This window comes from Mauremys mutica, chromosome 6 (genome assembly GCF_020497125.1).
Source record: "Mauremys mutica isolate MM-2020 ecotype Southern chromosome 6, ASM2049712v1, whole genome shotgun sequence".
In the NCBI taxonomy this organism is placed as follows: domain Eukaryota; kingdom Metazoa; phylum Chordata; order Testudines; family Geoemydidae; genus Mauremys; species Mauremys mutica.
The window spans coordinates 95,967,572-95,988,725 of NC_059077.1; the positions used below are offsets into that span (position 1 = coordinate 95,967,572).

A 21,154-nucleotide genomic window follows, 5' to 3' on the forward strand; every position below is an offset into this window, starting at 1 on the left:
TTAAACTGTTGACTCATATTTAGCTTGTGATCCATTATAACCCCAGATCCCTTTCTGCAGTACTCCTTCCTAGGCAGTCATTTCCCATTTTGTACGTGTGCAATTGACCGTTCCTTCCTAAGTGGAGTACTTTGCATTTGTCCTTACTGAATTTCATCCTATTTACTTCAGACCATTTCTCCAGATCATTTTGAATTTTAATCCTATCCTGAAAAGCACTTGCAACCCCTCCCAGTTTGGTGGTATCCACAAACTTTATAAGTGTGCTCTCTATGCCATTATCTAAATCACTGATGAAAATATTGAACAGAACTGGACCCATGATGATCCCTGCAGGACCCCACTCAATATGCCCTTCCAGCTTGACTATGAACCACTGATAACTACTGTCTGGGAACGGTTTTCCAACCCATTCTGCACCCACCTTATAGTAGCTCCATTTAGGTTGTATTTCCTACTTTGTTTATGAGAAGGACAAGTAAGATAATATCAAAAGCCTTACTAAAGTCAAAATATACCACATCTGCCCCATCAACAAGGCTTGTTACCCTGTCAAAGAAAGCTAGTAGGTTGGTTTCACATGATTTGTTCTTGACAAATCCATGCTGACTGTTATTTATCACCTTACTATCTTCTAGGTGTTTACAAATTGATTGCTTGATTATTTGCTCCATTATGTTTCCGGGTACTGAACTTAAGTTGACTGATCTGTAATTCCCCAGGGTGTCGTCATTCTCCTTTTTATAGATTGGCACTATATTTGCCCTCTTCCAGTCTTCTGGAATCTCTCCCGTCTTATTTAGAAATATATTACAAAAGTCCTTGAAAAATGAATTAATGGATATTACTCTTAAAAATAAATATTTTTGTATGACACATCAGAGCAATTACCTTCTCTTAGATGTGCTTAAAATATTTGCAAAATAAAATGATTCTAATTATTAATGAAATTCGTTTGCAGAATTCCTTATTGAATCAGGTTTGGTAGCCCAGCAGTTGTCCATTGCAGACCCAGGTTTGTGGGCTCAGGTTTCTGGGAGTGTGTATTTTGGACATGATCCAGGAGATAGAGCTGCAGCCAGTGTACTATTGAAACAACTCAGGCCTGGTCTATACTACGAGTTTATGTCGAATGTAGCAGCGTTAAATCGAATTAACCTTGCACCCGTCCACACAACGAAGCCATTTTTGTTGACATAAAGGGCTCTTAAAATCGATTTCTGTACTCCTCCCCGACGAGTTTCGAATTAGGGTTAGTGTGGCCGCAATTTGACGCTATTGGCCTCTGGGAGCTATCCCACAGTGCACCATTGTGACTGCTCTGGACAGCAATCTGCACTCAGATGCACTGGCCAGGTAAACAGGAAAAGCCCCGCGAACGTTTGAATTTTATTTCCTGTTTGCCCAGTGTGGAGCGCTGATCAGCATAGGTGACCATGCAGAGCTCATCAGCACAGGTGACCATGCAGTCCCAGAATCAAAAGAGAGCTCCAGCATGGACTGTACGGGAGATACTGAATCTGAGCTCTGTATGGGGAGATGAATCTGTTCTATCAGAACTCTGTTCCAAAAGACGAAATGCCAAAACGTTTGAAAAAATCTTCAAGGCTATGATGGACAGAGGCCACACCAGGGACTCAACACAGTATTGTGTGAAACAAGCGTACCAGAAAGCCAAAGAATCAAATGGACGCTCATGGAGAGAGGGGTGACTGACGACTGTAGCTATCCCACAGTTCCCGCACTCTCCGAAAACCATTTGAATTCTGGGCTGAGCTCCCAAAGCCTGAAGGGTCAAAAATATTGTCGCGGGTGGTTCACGGTATATGTTGTCAGCCCCCCCCCCCCTCCTCCCCCCAGTGAAAGCAAAGGGAAAAAAATTGTTTCTCGCCTTTTTTCACTGTCACCGTATATCTACTGGATGCTGCTGGCAGACGCGGTGCTGCAGCACTACACAGCAGCATCCCCTTGCCTTGCCTTGCGGACGGCAGACGGTGCAGTATGACCGGTATTCATCATCGTCGTCCCATGGGTGCTCCTGGCTGGCCTCGGTGAGGTCGGTCATGGGCGCCTGGGCAGACATGGGTGCTCCTGGCTGACTTGGTGAGGTCGGTCAGAGGCGCCTGGACAAAAATGGGAATGACTCCAGGTCATTCTCTTCTTTAAGTTTTGTGTAATGGAGATTCAATCCTGCCTGGAATATCATGCCAGCTGGAGGCTTCTGCCTCAGGCTGCTCTCCCAGTCAGCAGCACCGTGTGGTCGCACCTATCCCAGCCTACCCCTTGCTATCAGGGCTCACAGATACTTAGACTTCTACATTTTGCTGCAAATAAAAAAAAATTAAGCTGCTGTTTAGAACTGTCCTCCAACATACATATGCTAGGACATTTTGTATTTTACCAGTTTCAACCAAAGGCCCACACACAAATGGAGATTCAGTCCTGCGTGTGCTCCTATCCTAGTGCTTATCACAGATTCCCATTTTCTGCTATAGGCTGAGCAAGTGCAGAACGGTGGTTCACTCTACTTTGCTGTAAGCCAACCACCCTCCCCTCCCCGCTTTGATCTCTGCTTGCAGAGGCAATAAAGTCAGTGTTGTTTCAAATTCATGCATTCTTTATTACTTCATCACACAAATGGGGGGGGGGCATAACTGCCACGGTAGCCTGGGAGTGGTGGGGGAGGAGGGAAGCAACGGGTGGTGTTGTTGCAGGGGCACCCCCTAGAATGGCATGCAGCTCATCATTTCTGTGGGATGTCTGGGGCTCTGACCAACAGTGGCCGTTTGCCTCTCTGGTTCTTTAGTAGGCTTGCCTGATATTCTAGGCAGGACTGACTCTCCATTAGACAAAGCTTAAAGAAGAGAATGACCTGGGGAGTTATTCCCTTTTGTGTCCAGGTGCCCCCGACCGACCTCACCGAGTAATCCCGTAGTGTAGACATACTCTCAGTCATTAAAGCTGTGATGAGAAGACAGATTTCCTATCTGGTAACTAGGGTTCTGCAAGTTGCAACTAAAGCTTTTTCTATATTAGAGACTTTTGGGATGAAATCTTGGCCCAATTAAAGTCAATGGGAATGTTGCCATTGACTTCAGTGGGGACCAGGATTTCATCCTGGGTATTTACAGAAACAGTTCAAGCACCTGGAATGCTTGTAAGAGACTTTGGGCCTGATTCTTCTCTCACACCACTGTAAACAAGAAGGATGGTCTTCTAACCTAACTGAAATGGTTTTGAACTGAGAGCTGGTGTTTACAGGAAGCACTGATACTGTAGTTGCATCAGGTAAGCTGGTCCTTTCAGCACAATTCTACAATGCCATAGGTGAACAGGGAACAGCACTGGAGTCTCCAGTTTTGCAAAGTGAGTTCCTGCGAACTTTATTTTCTGCTCCCTATGACATTACTGCTGTTTAATTAATGTGCATTCTCTTCTGGACTCCTGGTTTCTTTCTTGTTCTGAGCTACTGCGCTTTCTGCAATTTCATGCATCCGACTTTTGGCCTGTTAGACTTAAAATATACTATATTTATATACAATACCAGTGCCATATACCTTTTTGGTATTTTATATATGAAAGCATACTAATTGATGGGGGTCTATTTATTTATTTATACATATATTTTGCTATAGCACCTCTCCAATTGCAGAGTCAAACTCCCATATGTACACTGCTTTGAAGATCTTTTGCGCCCGCAAATGTAAGACAGTACCAAGACATTTTGGGCCTCCCAAGATATCCACAAAGGATGGAGGGAGTGCTTTGTGTAAGCACAATGAACTATTTCAGGAGTCAACATCTCTATAATCAGTCATTTAACCAAAAAATGAACCAGTTCAGCCTTTTCATGAAATCTCTTAACTCAGACATCAATTTACTCATCTTGGGCACTATCAACTGAGCAACAATCTCTAGAGTCTAGTTCAACATAATGATAAACTAATGCTGATCAGCCAATGGTCTCTTTCCAATCTCATCCAGGTAGAATAAGACACAAGACCATAAAGACAGCAGCAGCACCATCAACTCCTCCTCATTAGAGAGCAATACACACCCCTCCCCCAACGATCACAACTATCCTATTCAGAGGCAGTATGTCCCCCTTCCACACGGAAGTAGTGCTCAAGCATGAGGATATGTTGATCCAGGAAATCCATGGTTTAATGTAGATTTCTGTGCAGGTCAGGAATGGAATCTGCCAGTGGAATTAAGGCAGTCACAGTTTACCTAGGTAGATCACAGACATGTAACTAGCAATCTAGATTAGACATACCCACTTCCTGATAAATGAAAAAGGCTCAGACAGTATAAAGCAAATGAAACAAGATCCCTAGATATGCCTGTGTCATCATTTTGCCTGGGAAATGGTGGTATCTGTGGTCCATGATGCTGCTACTTTAGCAGAAAATCAGCAGGAATGGGGCCTAGTCATTTACAGCATTTTTACCTAAGTGTAACTCCATTGACTTTAATGGAGTTATGAATTACGGTGATGTATCTGAACAAACACACAGTCAGGCCCATGATGTTTCTTGTTACAGAGAAATTTTAGCTTAAGATAAGAAGAAATACTCCTAGGTGACATCTATATAACAACACGTAACCAAATTGCAATGGCTATTTTCCTAGGGGGAAAAAAAAATCTACCTACTCTGCTGATGGAAATAAGGAACAGGATAATTCTGAAGGGTTTACAGTGCTCTATTTGTATTACCACTTGTCAGAGAGATCTCCCATTTCTAAAAGGCTTATAGGGATTGTCTTCATCTTTCCCCATCGCTTGAGTGGAAATGGTAGGGAAAATAATCAAATATTTCCTGTCTGGCTTTGAAGTAGGATTCCTATGGACCTGATCTCTTCAATTTTGCATCCAAATCATGAAAGAGTGAGAAAGGTCCTGACCAGCTTGGACTCTAAAAAGAGCCCGAGCAGAAGGATTCATTTAATAAGGCAACTGAGGCAGAACAGAGAGTGGCAAGAAGGGAAAATCTTTATTTAGCCATTGTAGCACTACCTACAAGAATTAAAAAAAAACAACCCCTCTTTACACCGCCTCCTTGCATTTTCATCAGGGAAAGAGAGCTTGAAATATGTAAGGGTACTTCATCTTAGAATGAAGGGTGTGAAAAGCAAAAGGCAGGATTCAAGGGGGGGCACGAACGAACTCACTATGCATGTGTAGAAGGGGGATACAGATTACAAGCATTTAGGATTTTTTCCATCTTTCTTGGTCAGTCATATTGAACTTTTTGACCTAGTGTTTTTTTCCCCCTGCAGAAGAAACTAAGACAAATCATCAGAGCTTATACAGTCCACTTAAATTTGAAGCAGGCTAGAAAATGGAGACTGGAAAAGGCAGAGAATGGTGGTTTGGCAGGAAAAGTTCTTTGTGCTGATGAGATAAATTATGCTGAAGAGGGATAAACCCAACACCTAAATGGATTTTTTTTCCCCCACAGCTTCTCATGTATTGATTTTTACAGAGAAGAAGAGAACATAGTACAGAGAGAAATGGCTGATTCCACAAACATCCATTACTGGAAGCAGCCAAGGAGAGTCAAGAAGAATATTTATAGTCATCTAGTTTTTCAGTGCTAGCCTCCAGCAATGAAATGGAGGGCAGGGGAAACTACTGGAAATAATAAGAGGAAAGGGAAAAAAGAGCTAACAGCATGTCAAGCTACATAAGCAGTTAAGCATTAAGGAGCTGAGAGGCATGGTGGGTATGGAGTTTTCATCTCTGGCAACATGGGTTCATATTTTTCATAGGACACAACTGAATGGGTATTTCCTTATACACAATGGATAGGCCCCAATCAATGCAATACTCACACAGGTACTGATCACAGAAAGAGCTCCACACAGGTAAGCCCATGAACCTTCACAGAGCCAGTGGGCATACAGGTACTTAGCACCTTTGAAAAATTATTATTGTACATAACTGCATTCAAAAACAAAACACGGTAAAACTTTAGCGCCTACAAGTCCCTCAGTACTACTTCTTGTTCAGCCAATCGCTAAGACAAATACGTTTGTTTACATTTACGGGAGATAATGCTGCCCGCTACTTATTAACAACTCTGTCTCATAGATAGGAAGCAGGGGGCGAATAAGATCAAGTAATCCCCTCCTCCCCAAAAAAGAAGAAAGTAGGGGGAGAACCAAAAATTACTTCAGACATTTAAAAAAAAAAAATGTTCCTAGCTAATATTATTTCTGAACCTGAATGTCAAAATATTCAGGTTTAAACTGCTCACAAACCAGCTGCAAGATCAGTTTTAACTAAGATATACCAAGGGAAGTAGATCAGATTCACTTCATTACAAACTAACAAAGTATACACAATTGAGACTCAATAATTCTCCCTTGTTGACATGCAAAAACCAGTAACTGTCACAAACCACAGTGGCATTACAAACCCCCTGGGCCGGTGCAAGGATATTTTGCGCCCCAGATGAAACTTCCACCTTGCGCCCCCTCCTCACCCCCCAGAGCATCGCTTATTATAAACTTTCAAAAATGAATCCTGCATAATGTGACATTGTTCATTAGAATTAATACACGTTCAGCTTGAAAATTTATTAATTTCATTATTTAGTCTACATATTTAATGAAAATAAATGGCCTTGGGTCTCCTGCACGTGGCTAGAGTCCCTCCTGCCCCTGCCCCCCCATGGATCTAGAAAGGGCTGTTTTGGGGATCAGAGCACAGAGCTAGGGCGGGATCTGGCTTCTAGTCTCCACCCTGGCACCAACTCACTGGATGACTTCAGGCAAATTACTTCCCCGTTCTGGGCTTCAGCTCCCCGCAGCACTAAGGTGTGAAATGGTTCCTTGCTCATGGGCTGGAAAGTGCAATGCAGGCAGGAGGGGGTGTCTGAAGGCCTGTCTTCCCCACAGGTGTGAGGCAAGGACAGAGTTCCAGCCTCCGTCCTGGTTGCTACACTCTGCCCCACGCCAATCGCTGCTGAAGCCCCTTACTCAGAGAGCTCTGGCCCAGGGCAGAGGCACCAGTGTCATTCTGGGCCTGATTTTCAGAAATGCTGAGCACCTGCGGTTCCCCCAATGTCTGTGGGAACTCCAGGATTCTCAGTACTTCTGAAACTCAGGGCAGTTTATTTTGAATGCTGGCCCAGGACTGAGCTTGCAAATGCAGGTCCATATACACCCCTCAATCCACAGCAGATCTCCCATCAATAACAATACAAGCAATCAGGAGAATGATATGGGGCAGTTGGCCCAATGCTGGGAGTGGGGAGGATATGGCCCTAATGTGGTCACTAAACTTCTACCCAGTAAAGTTACTTGTGCATCTGCTGTCATTCAGTGGGAGAACAAAAATCTCTTGGGTGCTGCAGCCTGCCCAGGGTTCAGCTGCACTTAACCTGACTTGCTCGCACACTTGCAGAGGTTGTGCACCACGCAACTGGTCATCCACGTTACATGAAAATCTGGCTCTGACGGTGTCGTAATTAGACTTAACAGTTACTGCCGCATTTCCTAGAGCTGTTGTCCCAGGCTGGCTGCAGACTCAGGCAGACAGAACTGTGTCGGCTAGATGCCCATCACTTTTGAAGATTTTCCTTGTAGTTGTAAGGACTCGAGACAGTCGTGTTTCTTCATTGAAAACTTGCAGTGTACTGCCCCTGAATCCCAGATTAATACCTTGTATGGACAGGTGCAGTGCTCAGGACTTGAAGGCTTCTGGTCTTATGGTCTGAGCCAGCACAGCACTGAGCCTTGATCTCCCGTGTTCAAAGCAGGACTCTGACAATGACTCCCCGGGTGACCTTGGGCAAGTCACGTCCCTGTTCTCTGCCTCAGTTTCCCCCAAAATGGGGCTCTATTTACCTGCTCCACAGGGCTGCAAGGGGATGAAGCCTTGGAAGGTGGCACATGCTGAGGACAGTTACACTTTTGCAGCTCTTTAACCCTGTATCCTCTGGCAGGGCCATGATCCACCCACACAGGTAGACCGGTGGCCACGGTCTCCTCTTCCTTTCCCCCACCCCTGTCCCGCCTCCTGCTGCTGCATTGCTGTCAATAGGGCGAGCTGCAGGCGGGCTAATGTCACCTGATCTGCAGCCGGCAGCAGCCGCTGCTGCGGCAGAGGATCCAGGACTGCCAGAGCTGGAGGGAGAGGGCTAGGGAGCAATGTGGCAGCCCGGGGGCTCGGGGAGGAGGCGGCTCCAGGCTGGCAGGAGGGGCACGGGAAGATGTGAAGCGTGGCGGAGGAGGCGGCGGGGCCCGCAGTTGCAGAGGATGCCCGCAGAGGTAGGTGCTAACGTGGCTGCGAACGGTCCGTCCCCCTGCCGGCAGCAATAGTGCAAAAAAAAAAAATTGGGGGCAGCGCTTTTTGGTGCCCCCAAATCTTGGCACCCTACATGGCCGCCTAGTTCACCTAGTGGTTACACAGGCCCTGGAAACTCCACTTCTCAGCAAAGAATCAGCTGCACACCATAGGTGGAAGAAGAAAGATAGGCAAATCTACCCTCAAACTGTTTGCCCTTCCTTCCTATGGAATGAACTGCTAAATCAGGTTAAGCAGCAGACTAGGTAATTTCTATCTTTGTACAGACAAGAGTAAATGTTGTTATGTCCTCCACGATTTCAATACCGGAATGAATAGAGAAAATGAGGAAAGAGAGCATAATGTTTCTCTCCTTGAGATTTCCTTCCTAATAGAAAATAAGTATGCTTTCAGTTACAATTTCAGAAGCGGAAAACAAAAACATTATCCCCCCACAATTCAGTAGCAGGGAAAAGGTTTAAATGTATTCTGAGAAACTTTTTATAACCCACAGTACTAAACAGACTGGATTTTAAAGGGCTCCCTAGGACCAGTTTCTCATTATGGAAAAAACATTGTGATCGTCACAAAAATGTAACATGAAAGAGACATGAGTGAATTTCATTCAAACATTTTTTGCAGAATTTCCACTGAAACAAAGATGACAGTGCCCTACAATTTCCTGGATCAAACAAACAAAAGTTCATTTTTAACAAGATTTGATGTATCCATGGTCTAAAGGATAAAGGAGACTCATCTCTAAATCACTGACTCTAGCACAGTCCAAGACAATAGTGATCTAAAGTCATTCAGACAGCTGTTCAGTGACCTACCTTTGGAGTTGTTGGCTCTCATTAGTTGACAGTGACCAGCTCCACACATTATAACTACGGCTGTCGATTAATTGCAATTAACTCACACAATTAATTCAGAAAAATTAATTGCAATTAAAAAATTAATCACAATTAATCATAGTTTTAATTGTACTATTAATTATTTTCAATTGGCATTCTGTTTAACTATTTTGGATGTTTTTCTACATTTTCAAATATATTGATTTCAATTACAACACAGAATACAAAGTGTGCAGTAGTCATTATATTTTTATTACAAATATTTGCACTGTAAAAAATGATCAAAGAAATTGTATTTTTCAGTTCTCCTCATACAAAGTACCGCAGTATAATCTCTTTTCAAAGCGCAACTTACAAATGTAGCATTTTTTGTTACATAACTGCACTCAAAAACAAAGTAAAACTTTAGAGCCTCTAAAGCCACTCAGTCCTACTTCCTGTGCAGCCAATCGCTAAGAGAAAAAAGTTTGTTTACATTCATGGGAGATAATGCTGCTGGCTTCTTATTTACCATGTCACCAGAAAGTGAGAACAGATGTTCGCATGGCACTTTTGTAGACAGCATTGCAAGGTATTTACGTGCCAGATAAGAATTTTAGCATATGCCCCTTCATGCTTTGGCCACCATTCCAGAGGACATAATTCCATGCTAATGATGCTCATTAAAAAAATAATGCGTTACTCAAATTTGTGCCTGAACTCCTTGGGGGAGAATTGCATGTCTCCTGCTCTGTGTTTTACCCACATTCTGCCATATATTTTATGTTCTAGCAGTCTTGGATAATGACCCAGCACGATGTTCATTTTAAGAACACTTTCACTGCAGATTTGACAAAACACAAAGAATGTACCAATGTGAGATTTCAAAAGATAGCTACAGCACTCAACCCAACATTTAAGAATCTGAAGTGCCTTCCAGAATCTGAGAGGGACAAGGTGTGGAGCATGCTTACAGAATTCTTAAAAGAGCAACACTACAATGCAGAAACTATAGAACCCAAATCACCAAAAAGGAAAATCAACCTTCTGCTGGTGACATCTGACTCAGATAACGAAAACGAGCATGCATTGGTCTGCACTGCTTTAGATCGTTATCGAGCAGAACCCATCATCAGCATGGACATATATCCTCTGGAATGGTGGTTGAAGCATGAAGGGACATATGAATCTTTAGCGCACATTGCATGTAAATATCTTGCAATGTAAGCTACAACAGTGCCATGAGAACGCCTATTCTCACTTTCAAGTGACACTGTAAACAAGAAGCAGGCAGTATTATCTCCTGCAAATGTAAACAAACTTGTTTCTCTTAGTGATTGACTGAACAAGAAGTAGGACTTGTAGGCTCTAAAGTTTTACATTGTTTTATTTTTGAATGCAGTTATTTTTTGTACATAATTCTACATTTGTAAGTTCAACTTTCATGATAAAGAGATTGCACTACAGTACTTGTATTAAGTGAACTGAAAAATAAAAGAAATTGTATTTTTACAGTGCAAATATTTATAATAAAAATAAATATAAAGTGAACACTGTATAACTTTGTATTCTGTGTTGTAATTGAAATGTGAAAATGTGGAAAACATCCAAATATATTTATATAAATGGCATTCTATTTTTGTTTAACAGCGTGATTAATTGCGATTAATTGTTTTAATCACTTGACATCCCTAATTACAACTACTACCCCAAAACGAGCACTCTCTTTTGGCAACATCATCAGAAAGGGTAAGGATTAATTTCTCACGGAGACTGCCTTCTGCTAGGCAAAGATTAGAGTTAACATGTCAGTGTCCTGTCTACACACACACCACACTCCCAAAAAATCCAAAAAGATGAAAGACTAAATATGACCAAGAGCAGTTAAAGCAAAGGACCGGAACTCAGGAGATCTTGGCTCCTTATACAATACAACCAATGGGCAAGATGCTTAACCCTGTTCTTAGTTGCCATGTCTGCAAAAACACTAAGCTACCTCACATGAGGGTGTTGCAGAAGTAGAAAGCATTTTAAGCATCCATATTGATGTCTCTCAGTGAAGCTAAAGGATTAGCTGAGTTTTATTGCCATTTTCTATTTATTTTAAATCCTGCGGTTGTAATTATTGTTCCTTCCTGCAACACATCTTCAAAAGATTTTCACTACAAACCTAAGTGTATGATTTCAGCCCACTTGCACTACAGTCCATTAAACATTTATTTGTAACAATCAAATTATGCAAGTACAGTTTGTGGTATAAGATCCTGTTAAAGATACCTGAACTATTCCTTTATAAAAGTTTTCAGCTTTCATTACCAGTATCCATTTGGACTACTAGATACATTGGTTTTCATCTTTCACACTGGTAACAACATCAAACTAATTATATTTATGGAGCAAAAGAGAGAAAGTGTCTCCCTTCAAGTAACATTGCATTTCCAGCTAATCAATAGTAGAAATGGCACTCTGAAGTGCTTAATAAATCCAGGATCAGAGTAAAATATATTTGTGCAAAAGAGTCCAATATTTGATGCCCAGTTTTCCAAGCATGCTAGGTTCCTAAAAAAACACAAGGAATGATGGTATCTTTTCCATTGTGTATGTGTTTGAGTTCTTCTAGCCTTATAAGTTAGTGGTCGTCACTAAGGAAACCTTTTGTCTGACTTCCTGACTGACACCCATTTACCCAGAAATGTGGGTTGGAATAGCTCTAGGAGCAAAACAATTACTACTAAGATTACAGATTGGAGACTTCAATATTTCTTCTATGATGGGAATACAGAAGAAGGGAGAAAAGCAACTTTCCTCAACTCACATATACTTCTCATCCAGTGCAAAGATTCCAGCCAGAGACTTTCCATGCTGCTCCTGTACCTCATTTTGCACCTTATATAGCACTAAGCCACTAAAGGCTGTGCAATACTTAGCAACTGGAGTATGTCTCAGGCATCTTGTGAAGAATGAGAATGGTGGAAGAATACTTCAGCAATCTGAGTTCACTAACAGTCTACTAATGGGCACTCTGGAATAGCTAACTTCTGTTGGAGTAGGTCACATTAATTTGAATTGTAAACTTTTGTTATTACTAAATAAAATGTCTGTATGCATGCATTCAAAGCAGCGTCTAGCTCATTTTCCAAAAGGTAGGGGTACTTCATGGGATTACAAAACAGAAATGCCATGATGCCATATGTGATGCCCTTTTGTTTGGTGATGAAATCTCAGCTATGTATCACTGGAAGTTGGTGCATGACTGTGACCTCACTAAAAAAGGACCATTCGACCAATCAGGGCCCAGAGCTATACTTGGCTACCCATTCATTCACAGAATCTAACAGCACAGATCTGCACTGCAGCTGGCACACTAAAAGCCTTCTCTATCTTCTGCCTTTCCACTTTACTGATATGAATGATTAGTGTTGTCAATAATTTCAGGATATTTTACTCGTTTAGTTTATATACATATATACAAACATACATACATATACTGTGTATCTGAATGGGGGAGTCACCTCCCTTTATTAAAAGACTGAGATGAAGAATGGCTACCAAAACACAAAAATAACTGAAACTGTAGTATGCAAGCTCAACAGCCTCATTCTGCCATGCAACCAGTCCTTTACAAACCCACAAATGACAAATCTATAGACAATTACCCCTCTAGTTCAGTCTCTCCGTATAACATTACTTACTGTGGAAACGATCTGCATCTAGAACATTAAAGATTAATGTTAAATCTTTTAAGATTTAACATGAAACACTGTTCATGCTGTTCTTGGAATTTCCCCTGTAAGATTTATTTTCAACCCTTTTCTGATACTGTACGTGTATGTGTTACTGAAACTAAATATTGAGTCCTGGGCCCTGATATATTAAAAATTTACTTCTTTGTACTGTGCTTAATACAATCCCTAGAGCATGGACGCTTAGTGACCTGCCACTGAGAATACTGCATACATTCTCTCTCAGTATTCAGCAACTTATTTCCTAAATTCCTGTCTTTGCTTGTTCTTGATACTGTTTTCTTGCTGTTGGTCTTTGCCAGTCAGACTTTTTATAGATTTTAGAACAGCAAATAAAAGGTGGATGTTGAAAAACTTCCCATAATTTTATTAGTAACAGCTGTTCACACAAAATAGTGTTGAAGTGTGAGAATAGATCTTTTCTGAGAGTTATTCCACTTAGTAGGGCAAGAAAAAATGCTCAGTCTTTATAGTATTCGGTTACTGTAACAGAGTTAATTACCAGTTATCACACATTTACCTTATGCTATTTCACACTGTCTTGGGATTCATTTTGCCATAATCGTCACTTTACTCCAAAAGCAGCAATAACTTTCCTCTGTGAAACTGTCACTGCCATATCCACGAACAGAAATAATTGGAGGGAGCCTACGAGGGTGGGACCATCAGTTCTAAAAATGGGAGCATTCCCAAATATCCTGTAGCAACAGGTTTCACAGACCAGCCTTCCCCCCTCCGCCCCCCTTTTAACATTGTTAATTGCAGTGTTGTTGTCGCTGTGTAGGCCGCAGGATATCAGAGACAAGGTGGAAAGAGGTCATATCTTTTATTGGACCAACTTCTGTTGGTGAAAGAGGAAAGACCTCTCAGTCCTCATCCTCAAAGAAAATCTGCACAACACCTTCAAAAGACGAGCCTGGGAGCTTAAATTCATAACTTTGCTAGACATTACAAATCATGAATTTAACAGAGACACTGGATTTATGGCTTATTGCAACAATCTGTAACCCACTAACTCCCCCCCTTTTTGCCCTATGACTGCAGAGATGTTAACTGGCTACTTCACTTTGAATGGTGTCTTATAATGTGTGTTAATTACTTACGCTAAACAATCTGTTCCATCTTGTATTTTAGCTGTGATGCTCAGAGTACCTTTCTCAGCCCAGAAGAAGAGCTCTGGGTAAGAACAAAAGCTCATCTCTCCCTCACTCACAGAAGTTGGTCCAGTAAAAGATATTCCCTCACCTGCCTTGTCTCTCTAACATGGTTTATGTTCTTTAATGCAAGATGTGCATTTTGTGGTCCTTTGGCCTCCTGACATGTAAGTCCCACTGACATAGTTTTATTTACATGTGCATTTAGGACATGAGCCAACTCCCATTGATTTGATTTCTGTAACAGAAAAATTAAGGATACTGCACAGTATCCTTGTAAACAAGAGCTTCCTTGACAGTCCATTAAAAATTAATAATACATTTTAAAGTAACATCAGCAAAACTATGCCTTTCTTCTTACCAGATACGACATATATTCCTCGAAAGGGATAGTCATATTTATGCCCATCAATACAGCTCTGCATCCATAATAAAATATTAATACAAATAAATTTTCCAAAATAGGATCCATCTACCAGTCTACTCGTAAGACACAGCCTGATGAATATTAAAGTATTTTTCCTTTTAGTTGTAAACACATTTTGTAGTATCTGATGGAAAAAAATATGCAAATGTCCAGCAGGGATTTAAAGAGGCACATTAAAAACAAAACCTAAATCACACTTCTGTCTAAAAATGTTTTACTTGTTACTTGTAACAAGTCACACCTAACAAACACAAACATTTTTTCAGGATTTTTTTGTTTTTGTTTTTTTACACTTTCTGCATTTGACAGCAATGTGTGTAGAATCAATTTAACTATTTACCTGAATAGTCAGTTTCTCCTGTTTATGTGGGTCTTTCAGAAAGCAATAGGGCTGTAAAAAAATCATTAAAAATAAAATGGGACTGCAAAACCAGTCCCATTTGGCTGGGATCTCAGGAGTAACTATAGTATTTGAAACTAATTTTAACTCATTTTTAAAACTTACTACTAACAATACTCCATATTTACTGCATAGGAGTCTTTTCACGTTGAACACACTTGAAAATCATTACCTAGTAAATCATTAAGTAATGTAATACTATCATCCCTACTTTTTAGTTAGGAAAACTGAGGAAAAGAGATGCATCAACTTAAAAAAAAAACCAATCATGCGCACACAGTGCCACAGGTTTTTAAGGATTACTCCAACCCTATGCTCAAACTATAGGGACTTCATTACAGAAATACAGACAAAGCAAACCTACTCAAAATGAAGTTCAATGCCTTGTGCCAAATGCTGCTCTTTTGAAGATAACAGCTACTAAAGTTATAATCTATGTGATCTTTGATGATCACCAGAGCAGCTTAAATAATACCCTATAACACATTTTTTATATATCTATTTTTTAAAAACAGAAGCCTTTAGATGGATCTGGCTGTGGGAGGAATTACTTACCTCTACATTTCTGGTCACCCAGGACCAACAATTTCTAATCTACACCAATGACCATATTATAGTATTTCTATTTAAGAATCTCTTTCAGTTGTTTGCCTTATTATGGCCAGACAGTCAAATCTGAATTTGGGCACAATTTGTTTCTGAGCATCTTAGTCACTGAAATAAGCATACTATGAAAAATAAACAATGTGTGGCCGAAATGGCAAGCTTTCAATAGCTAGGCCAATGTATGTATAAACAGGAAATTCAATTATGTGAGATTTCTCCCAAATCTCATATTTAATACTGTTCACATTCTAGAGTACATATATCTCAGCAATATAACACACCGATTGCTATTTACTGCATCATTTTGTACAAGAAACTGCAATACTGTCAGGTTCTATTTCAATAAACCACGTGTAGCAGTTAAATTACATAAAAAATAAGGGATCCAGATTGTATCTGTCAGAGATGATAGTGCTACCATACACCAGTGTAATCAATTCTTGGTTTAATGGACTCACCTCCTCCTCAAATACTTTAGTGAAGGTCAAACATCTTCATTATCCAAAAGTCCTAGATTTTCCATTTGGATCTCTAATTTAACTGACTTATGTATCAAAATGCATGTTACCAGATAGATCTGCTACTGGATACTCATCTGAGGAGGCTCAAGAATGTTTTTCCAGTTAAGGTTGGCTGCAATTTATGCTCACTCAACTGGCTTAATTTCCACGTTTCAGTTGATAGCATATGAAGAATGCAAGTGTTTTGCTAAAATCACCTATATTTTTGAGACCTCACTTCATTTTAGAGACCTGCTATCTCAAATACAGAGAACATCTAAACCTGGAAAACTGTGCTTTAAGGGTGACATAATACCAGCAGGCAAACATTTAACTTAGCCACCTATCAGAGTTACAGAAGGGATACATTTTGTTCTCAGATATGCAAAGAAGAGAATGGTAGTTGTCCTTATGCACGTATAAGGGCAGAATTTGGCCAATAGTGGAAGCCTAAGGCCAGGATCTACTTCTTAGGCCCACCACTCCCCAAAGAGAAGTCCCACTTTTGACAATGGGAGTGGTATGCAAAGAATAATCATAGCATATGGCACTTAATACTTACAAGATAAACAATAAAATATTTTATTGTTAGCAGTTTCCAATATATTGATATAAAACATAATTCCTTCTGCTCTGCCAATAATAAAAGTGTTTTTTACAGCCAAGAGCAAAGAATAGATGATTAACTTTAAATTCTGGAGAACAGTTATAGGTTTTACAAAACCTTCAACAGAAATCCAGAAAGAATTTGGAAGACACTACGGTTTTAAAACCAAATCATTAGAAAACTCAGTTTGATCCAAAATGTCCTAAACATTACAGCCAATTTGTATTAGCAAGAGGACTGTTTTTTCCTTTTAATAATACATTTCAATACTCAGTTCTAGAAGCTAGCTGTTTCAAATTAAAATGATAAGAAATACTTCACTTAATTTTAAAAACAGCTCACGGAAGACTGATGTGCAATTTAGTGTCTGAAACTGACATTTTAATATTTAATCGCTTAAAGCATTTACTTTTAAAGTCATCTTTTAAAATTAACTTTACCATGAACTGCAATTCAATTTTGCAAAACAAGCTACAACACTGGAAACTCATTGATCTAAAAGAAAATTAAATTCATAATCACTTGTATACATAATGTACAAAGAAGGCTATACACAATAAGCGAATGTGATGCAGTAACTGTATAGTACACAATTGGGATGGAGAAATATCTTCACATTGTAAAGAAACATTACAATCTCAACAAAGTATGGGGGAAAATGCTTCTCTTTCCAACCATGACCCAGAAAAACGCTTACTTTTCTCAGGTTCTGTACTACACATGAGTTTGTAGATGCTTACAAAATTACATATACACAAGTAAAAGAAAAAACAGATCACACACCTGTTCTTCATATGTAGTTTGTCCATAATAAACTAACAAATGAAGTCAAAATAATGGGCTGTTCTGACAGTTTCTGGTGAGCACAATATCTATTACAGAAATTAATATGATTTTATATTAAGAAGAAATACAGAAAAAGGCACTTTAGAAAATATCATGCTAGGCCACTCAGGAGCATAAGTACCATTTTCAAAAGCACCTAACCCACTTTCCCAGGGTGCTTTTGGAAATGGGACTGAAGACGAAGTACCTAGCTTAGGCACTAAAGGTGGGTCAAAGTGGCTTTTGACAATTCTACCCAAAGCCTACATAAAATAAAATATTTTACATATTGGGGGGAATAGGACACAGTCAACTTGCAATCAATTAACAAAAATAGTTTATGTAAGTTCAGATATTACTCCTTCTCTGAATCTCACCAGTTTTTATGACTTTATAATGACATTTCCTATTTTTTTAAATTTCTCTTTCTCCTTGCTGTATGAAAGACCCACACAAACAACAGGGAAAACTGAGTAACTGACTATACAGGAGAAGCAGAGGGAGTGACTAAATACAAACTGCTGTCAAATACACAAAATAAGCCAACTGAAAAAATATTTCCCCCTCAAATCTGTTTCGGTACAGTAATTGTAGCCCTGGGTCCTGCGAGCAGCTTTGTGCAGGTAGATCCCTGAACCTGCACTGAGCCCCAGTGACTTCAAGGGGAGTCTGCCTGCACAGAGCTCCTTGCAGGATCAGAACCTTAGGTGTTAATTGTGACACCAGTATATACGCAATTAACAGTCACAAGCATGATTTTTTAAGATGACAATGTCCTTTAATTAAATTCTACACTTTTAAAAGTAGTACAGTAAAGACTTGTATACACTAGGAATTTCTGGAGTGGTGTCACTACAGTGGTGCATATGCCCGCTGTAGATGCATTACTTTGTATAAAGTAAGGATTGCATCAGGGCAACTTCTCTCAGTTTCAAGTAAACTACACCAGTGCAAGCTCACTTTACACTAATGCAGCACATCAAGCACTGTTGTACCTACATAGAAAAACCCTGAGCTTTCTCAATAGTTCTATAAATTAATAGCTCTTCCGACCTATCCTCGCTGAAACCAACCAACTTTCACTTGGCTTAAAATAATGCCAAAATTAGGCCCTGAGTCTGCCATGAGTTATACACATACTTAACTTTACAAGTGAATGGACCCCACTGAAATCAATGAGATTACTCACTCATTAAGTTAAGCATGTACATAATTGACAACAGCACTGGGGCCTAACTCTTTGAAACTATGTATGTTCATATATTTAAATCCCTCCCCCCAATTCTGGGATCACACAGTGATTCTCCCCTAATAAATTTCCCTCTTCCCTAAAATAATGAGCAAAATCCTGTACCATTATTGAAAAGAGAAAAAAAAAGCGCAAAATGCAGAAACAGCATAGACTTGTACTATAAGTCAAATATGACAAAAAAAACTTCTTGAATATGTTAAGTTCATTTCCATAAACTAAAGCAAATGCAAGCTATATATTCTTTATTTCACCTCTTTTATGAACCCTAAAATAACCACAACGTGAAATTTAATCAATCAAAACTAGGCCAAAATCAAATAGGCAGAGCAATTTTTATTGCCAGTATTATCTCTCTCTCCCTCTCCTGATCATTCCTCCACACCCATTATTCCAAGTATAGAAGAGAAAATGCATTAGTTAAGGAAAACTGCAAATTAATTTAAATGACTATGAACGTTTTCTTTCCCATGTTTTACTTATTTTGATCCAGCTTTAACTCATTTAAAAACTATTTACCCCATACCAATAACAATCTTTATATACAAAACAAGACAGCATATTTGCACTAAACCAGACAGTACACATCTTTTGCATGTGATATACAGTATTCAGTTTTATAACCCCACATACACCAGGCTCTAGTACAGACATTTTTTAGGCCGTTAGTCCAAAGCACAAACTGTATCTACCACAGTAACTATGCATTATATTACAGTAAACTAGACATGAGCTTTTTTTATTATTTTTAATTCTAACAACTATTATTTTAGCAGAAATATAAAAAATAGAGAAATGTTGCTTTTTGTACATTAACTATGATTATATTACAATAATACAATAATGTTGAGATTGAGGGGAAATTATGTCGTATATTGCAAATTCCAAAGATATTCAAGATCTGTCATTCTCCAACATACTGTAGATTAGTCAGTTTCATGTCTTTGTGTGTTGTTGTAAGAAATTAGCCTATAATCTGAGTGTAACCCTTCATCTCAGTTTACCTCATTAAATAAAAAAATCACACTAAAAAATACAATCAGCCATCCAGCAACCTTTCGGAAGGCTCACAGAACAATGCAGACATTAAAGCCTGTCACCATCAATCTGCAAAGCAACTCCGCCTGCGAGTCCTTTCATTTAGCTGCTTCCTTGCAATTTCTCCCTTACACCCACCCCCAAATGTATTTGCCATTTATGTTCTCTTTTCATCTCTCTGTCACCCACCAAGCCCTATCCCCTCTCCATTTTTGGAAGGCCAGTGTCTCTTCCACATCAAATCACCTACAGGAACCAGAATCAGTTATTTACCCAGCTACATATGTATTTGCAATACATGCCCAGGGATATATGCCGTGTAACAATGTGTATTATGGTAGATATCTGTGCACACACACAAATGTATCTCCACCACCACCATCATCATCATCCTCGGAGTCCGAATGAACATAATCATGTAGATTGGCAGCACCCGCGGACCTAAGGCAAGGAAACTGAGTGTAAATTGTGTCCCCCCTCCCATCCCCTCCCCCGCACCCATGATCAGATTCCCTTTACTTTCCTACTTATCAATGGATTGATACAATCTCCAGACACACACACACACACAGGCATGTCTACTGCATGTGCAAAGCGGCACCCCCAATTGGCACCGTGTGTGTGTGTGTGTGAGCAGCAGCAGGGGCAGCTGGCCGGGCTGGGGTGCAGGCGGCGCCTGCCTGGACTTACCCAGCAGCAGCAGCTTGAGCTCCCGGCGGGCGTCCCGCTTGTCCCGGCGGAGCTGCCTCTCGATCTCATCGTTGATCCGCCTGGCTTCTTTGGCTTCCTCGCTCAGGCAGCACGCCATGATGGACTCCAGAGTCATTCTTCCTAACTGGTTCAGACACAACCCCCACCCCCCGAAAACACACACACACCACGGAGCGAGGGAGGCACGCGCCCTCTGCCTGCGAGCCCCCGCCCGGGGACAGCAGAGCTCTAGATGCTACACCCGGGGAGGAAGAGAGGCAGAGAAAGGGCCCCCCCAGCAGCAGCAGCGCAAACCCCCCTAGCTCCTGCCTCTGCCACTCGCTGGTTCCAACTCCTCCTCTTCTCTAAATCATGCACCAAACAACAGGGAAACATCTACCGGAGCAGCAGTGCCCAGCAGAGAGGAGCAGCCCAGCACCCCACTCTTTTTCTTTCCTGCCTCCTGCAGCCACAGTCCCCAAACGTCCCTTGTAAATGACACCCGCTGAAATCCCCCCCACCTCCCTCCCTCCCAAGCAACCAGCCCCTATTGAAATGCTAATCGCGACTAACCCCTCCCCCACCTCCACACACACATTTTCTTGTCTCTTCCCCCCTCCCTGACTTGAAGATCATCAGATCCCCCAGGGGGTGGTTTTGCTTGTTGCCTCTCGGAAATCTCTGAGTTTGCTTTGCTTAAGGTCTTCTTTCAAGTGGACTTTTCTTCGGGGCTGGGGGGGTCTATTTGCTTCTGTTTTGCAAAGCAGCTGTTCTTCTTGTCCCTGCCTT

The 21,154-nt window shown here is 40.7% G+C and overlaps 1 protein-coding gene across 1 annotated transcript in view; it reads right to left on the reverse strand.

The window, feature by feature from the left end:
• Positions 1–20,890, reverse strand: part of LOC123372731 (guanine nucleotide-binding protein G(q) subunit alpha) — a 209,101-nt gene extending 188,211 nt beyond the window's left edge. Inside the window, exon 1 of the mRNA XM_045021101.1 lies at positions 20,366–20,890. Within this exon, the coding sequence (XP_044877036.1) occupies positions 20,366–20,501 (136 nt within the window). The 5' untranslated portion in view covers positions 20,502–20,890. The remainder of the gene's footprint in view (positions 1–20,365) is intronic.
• Between the last annotated feature and the right edge of the window lie 264 nt (positions 20,891–21,154).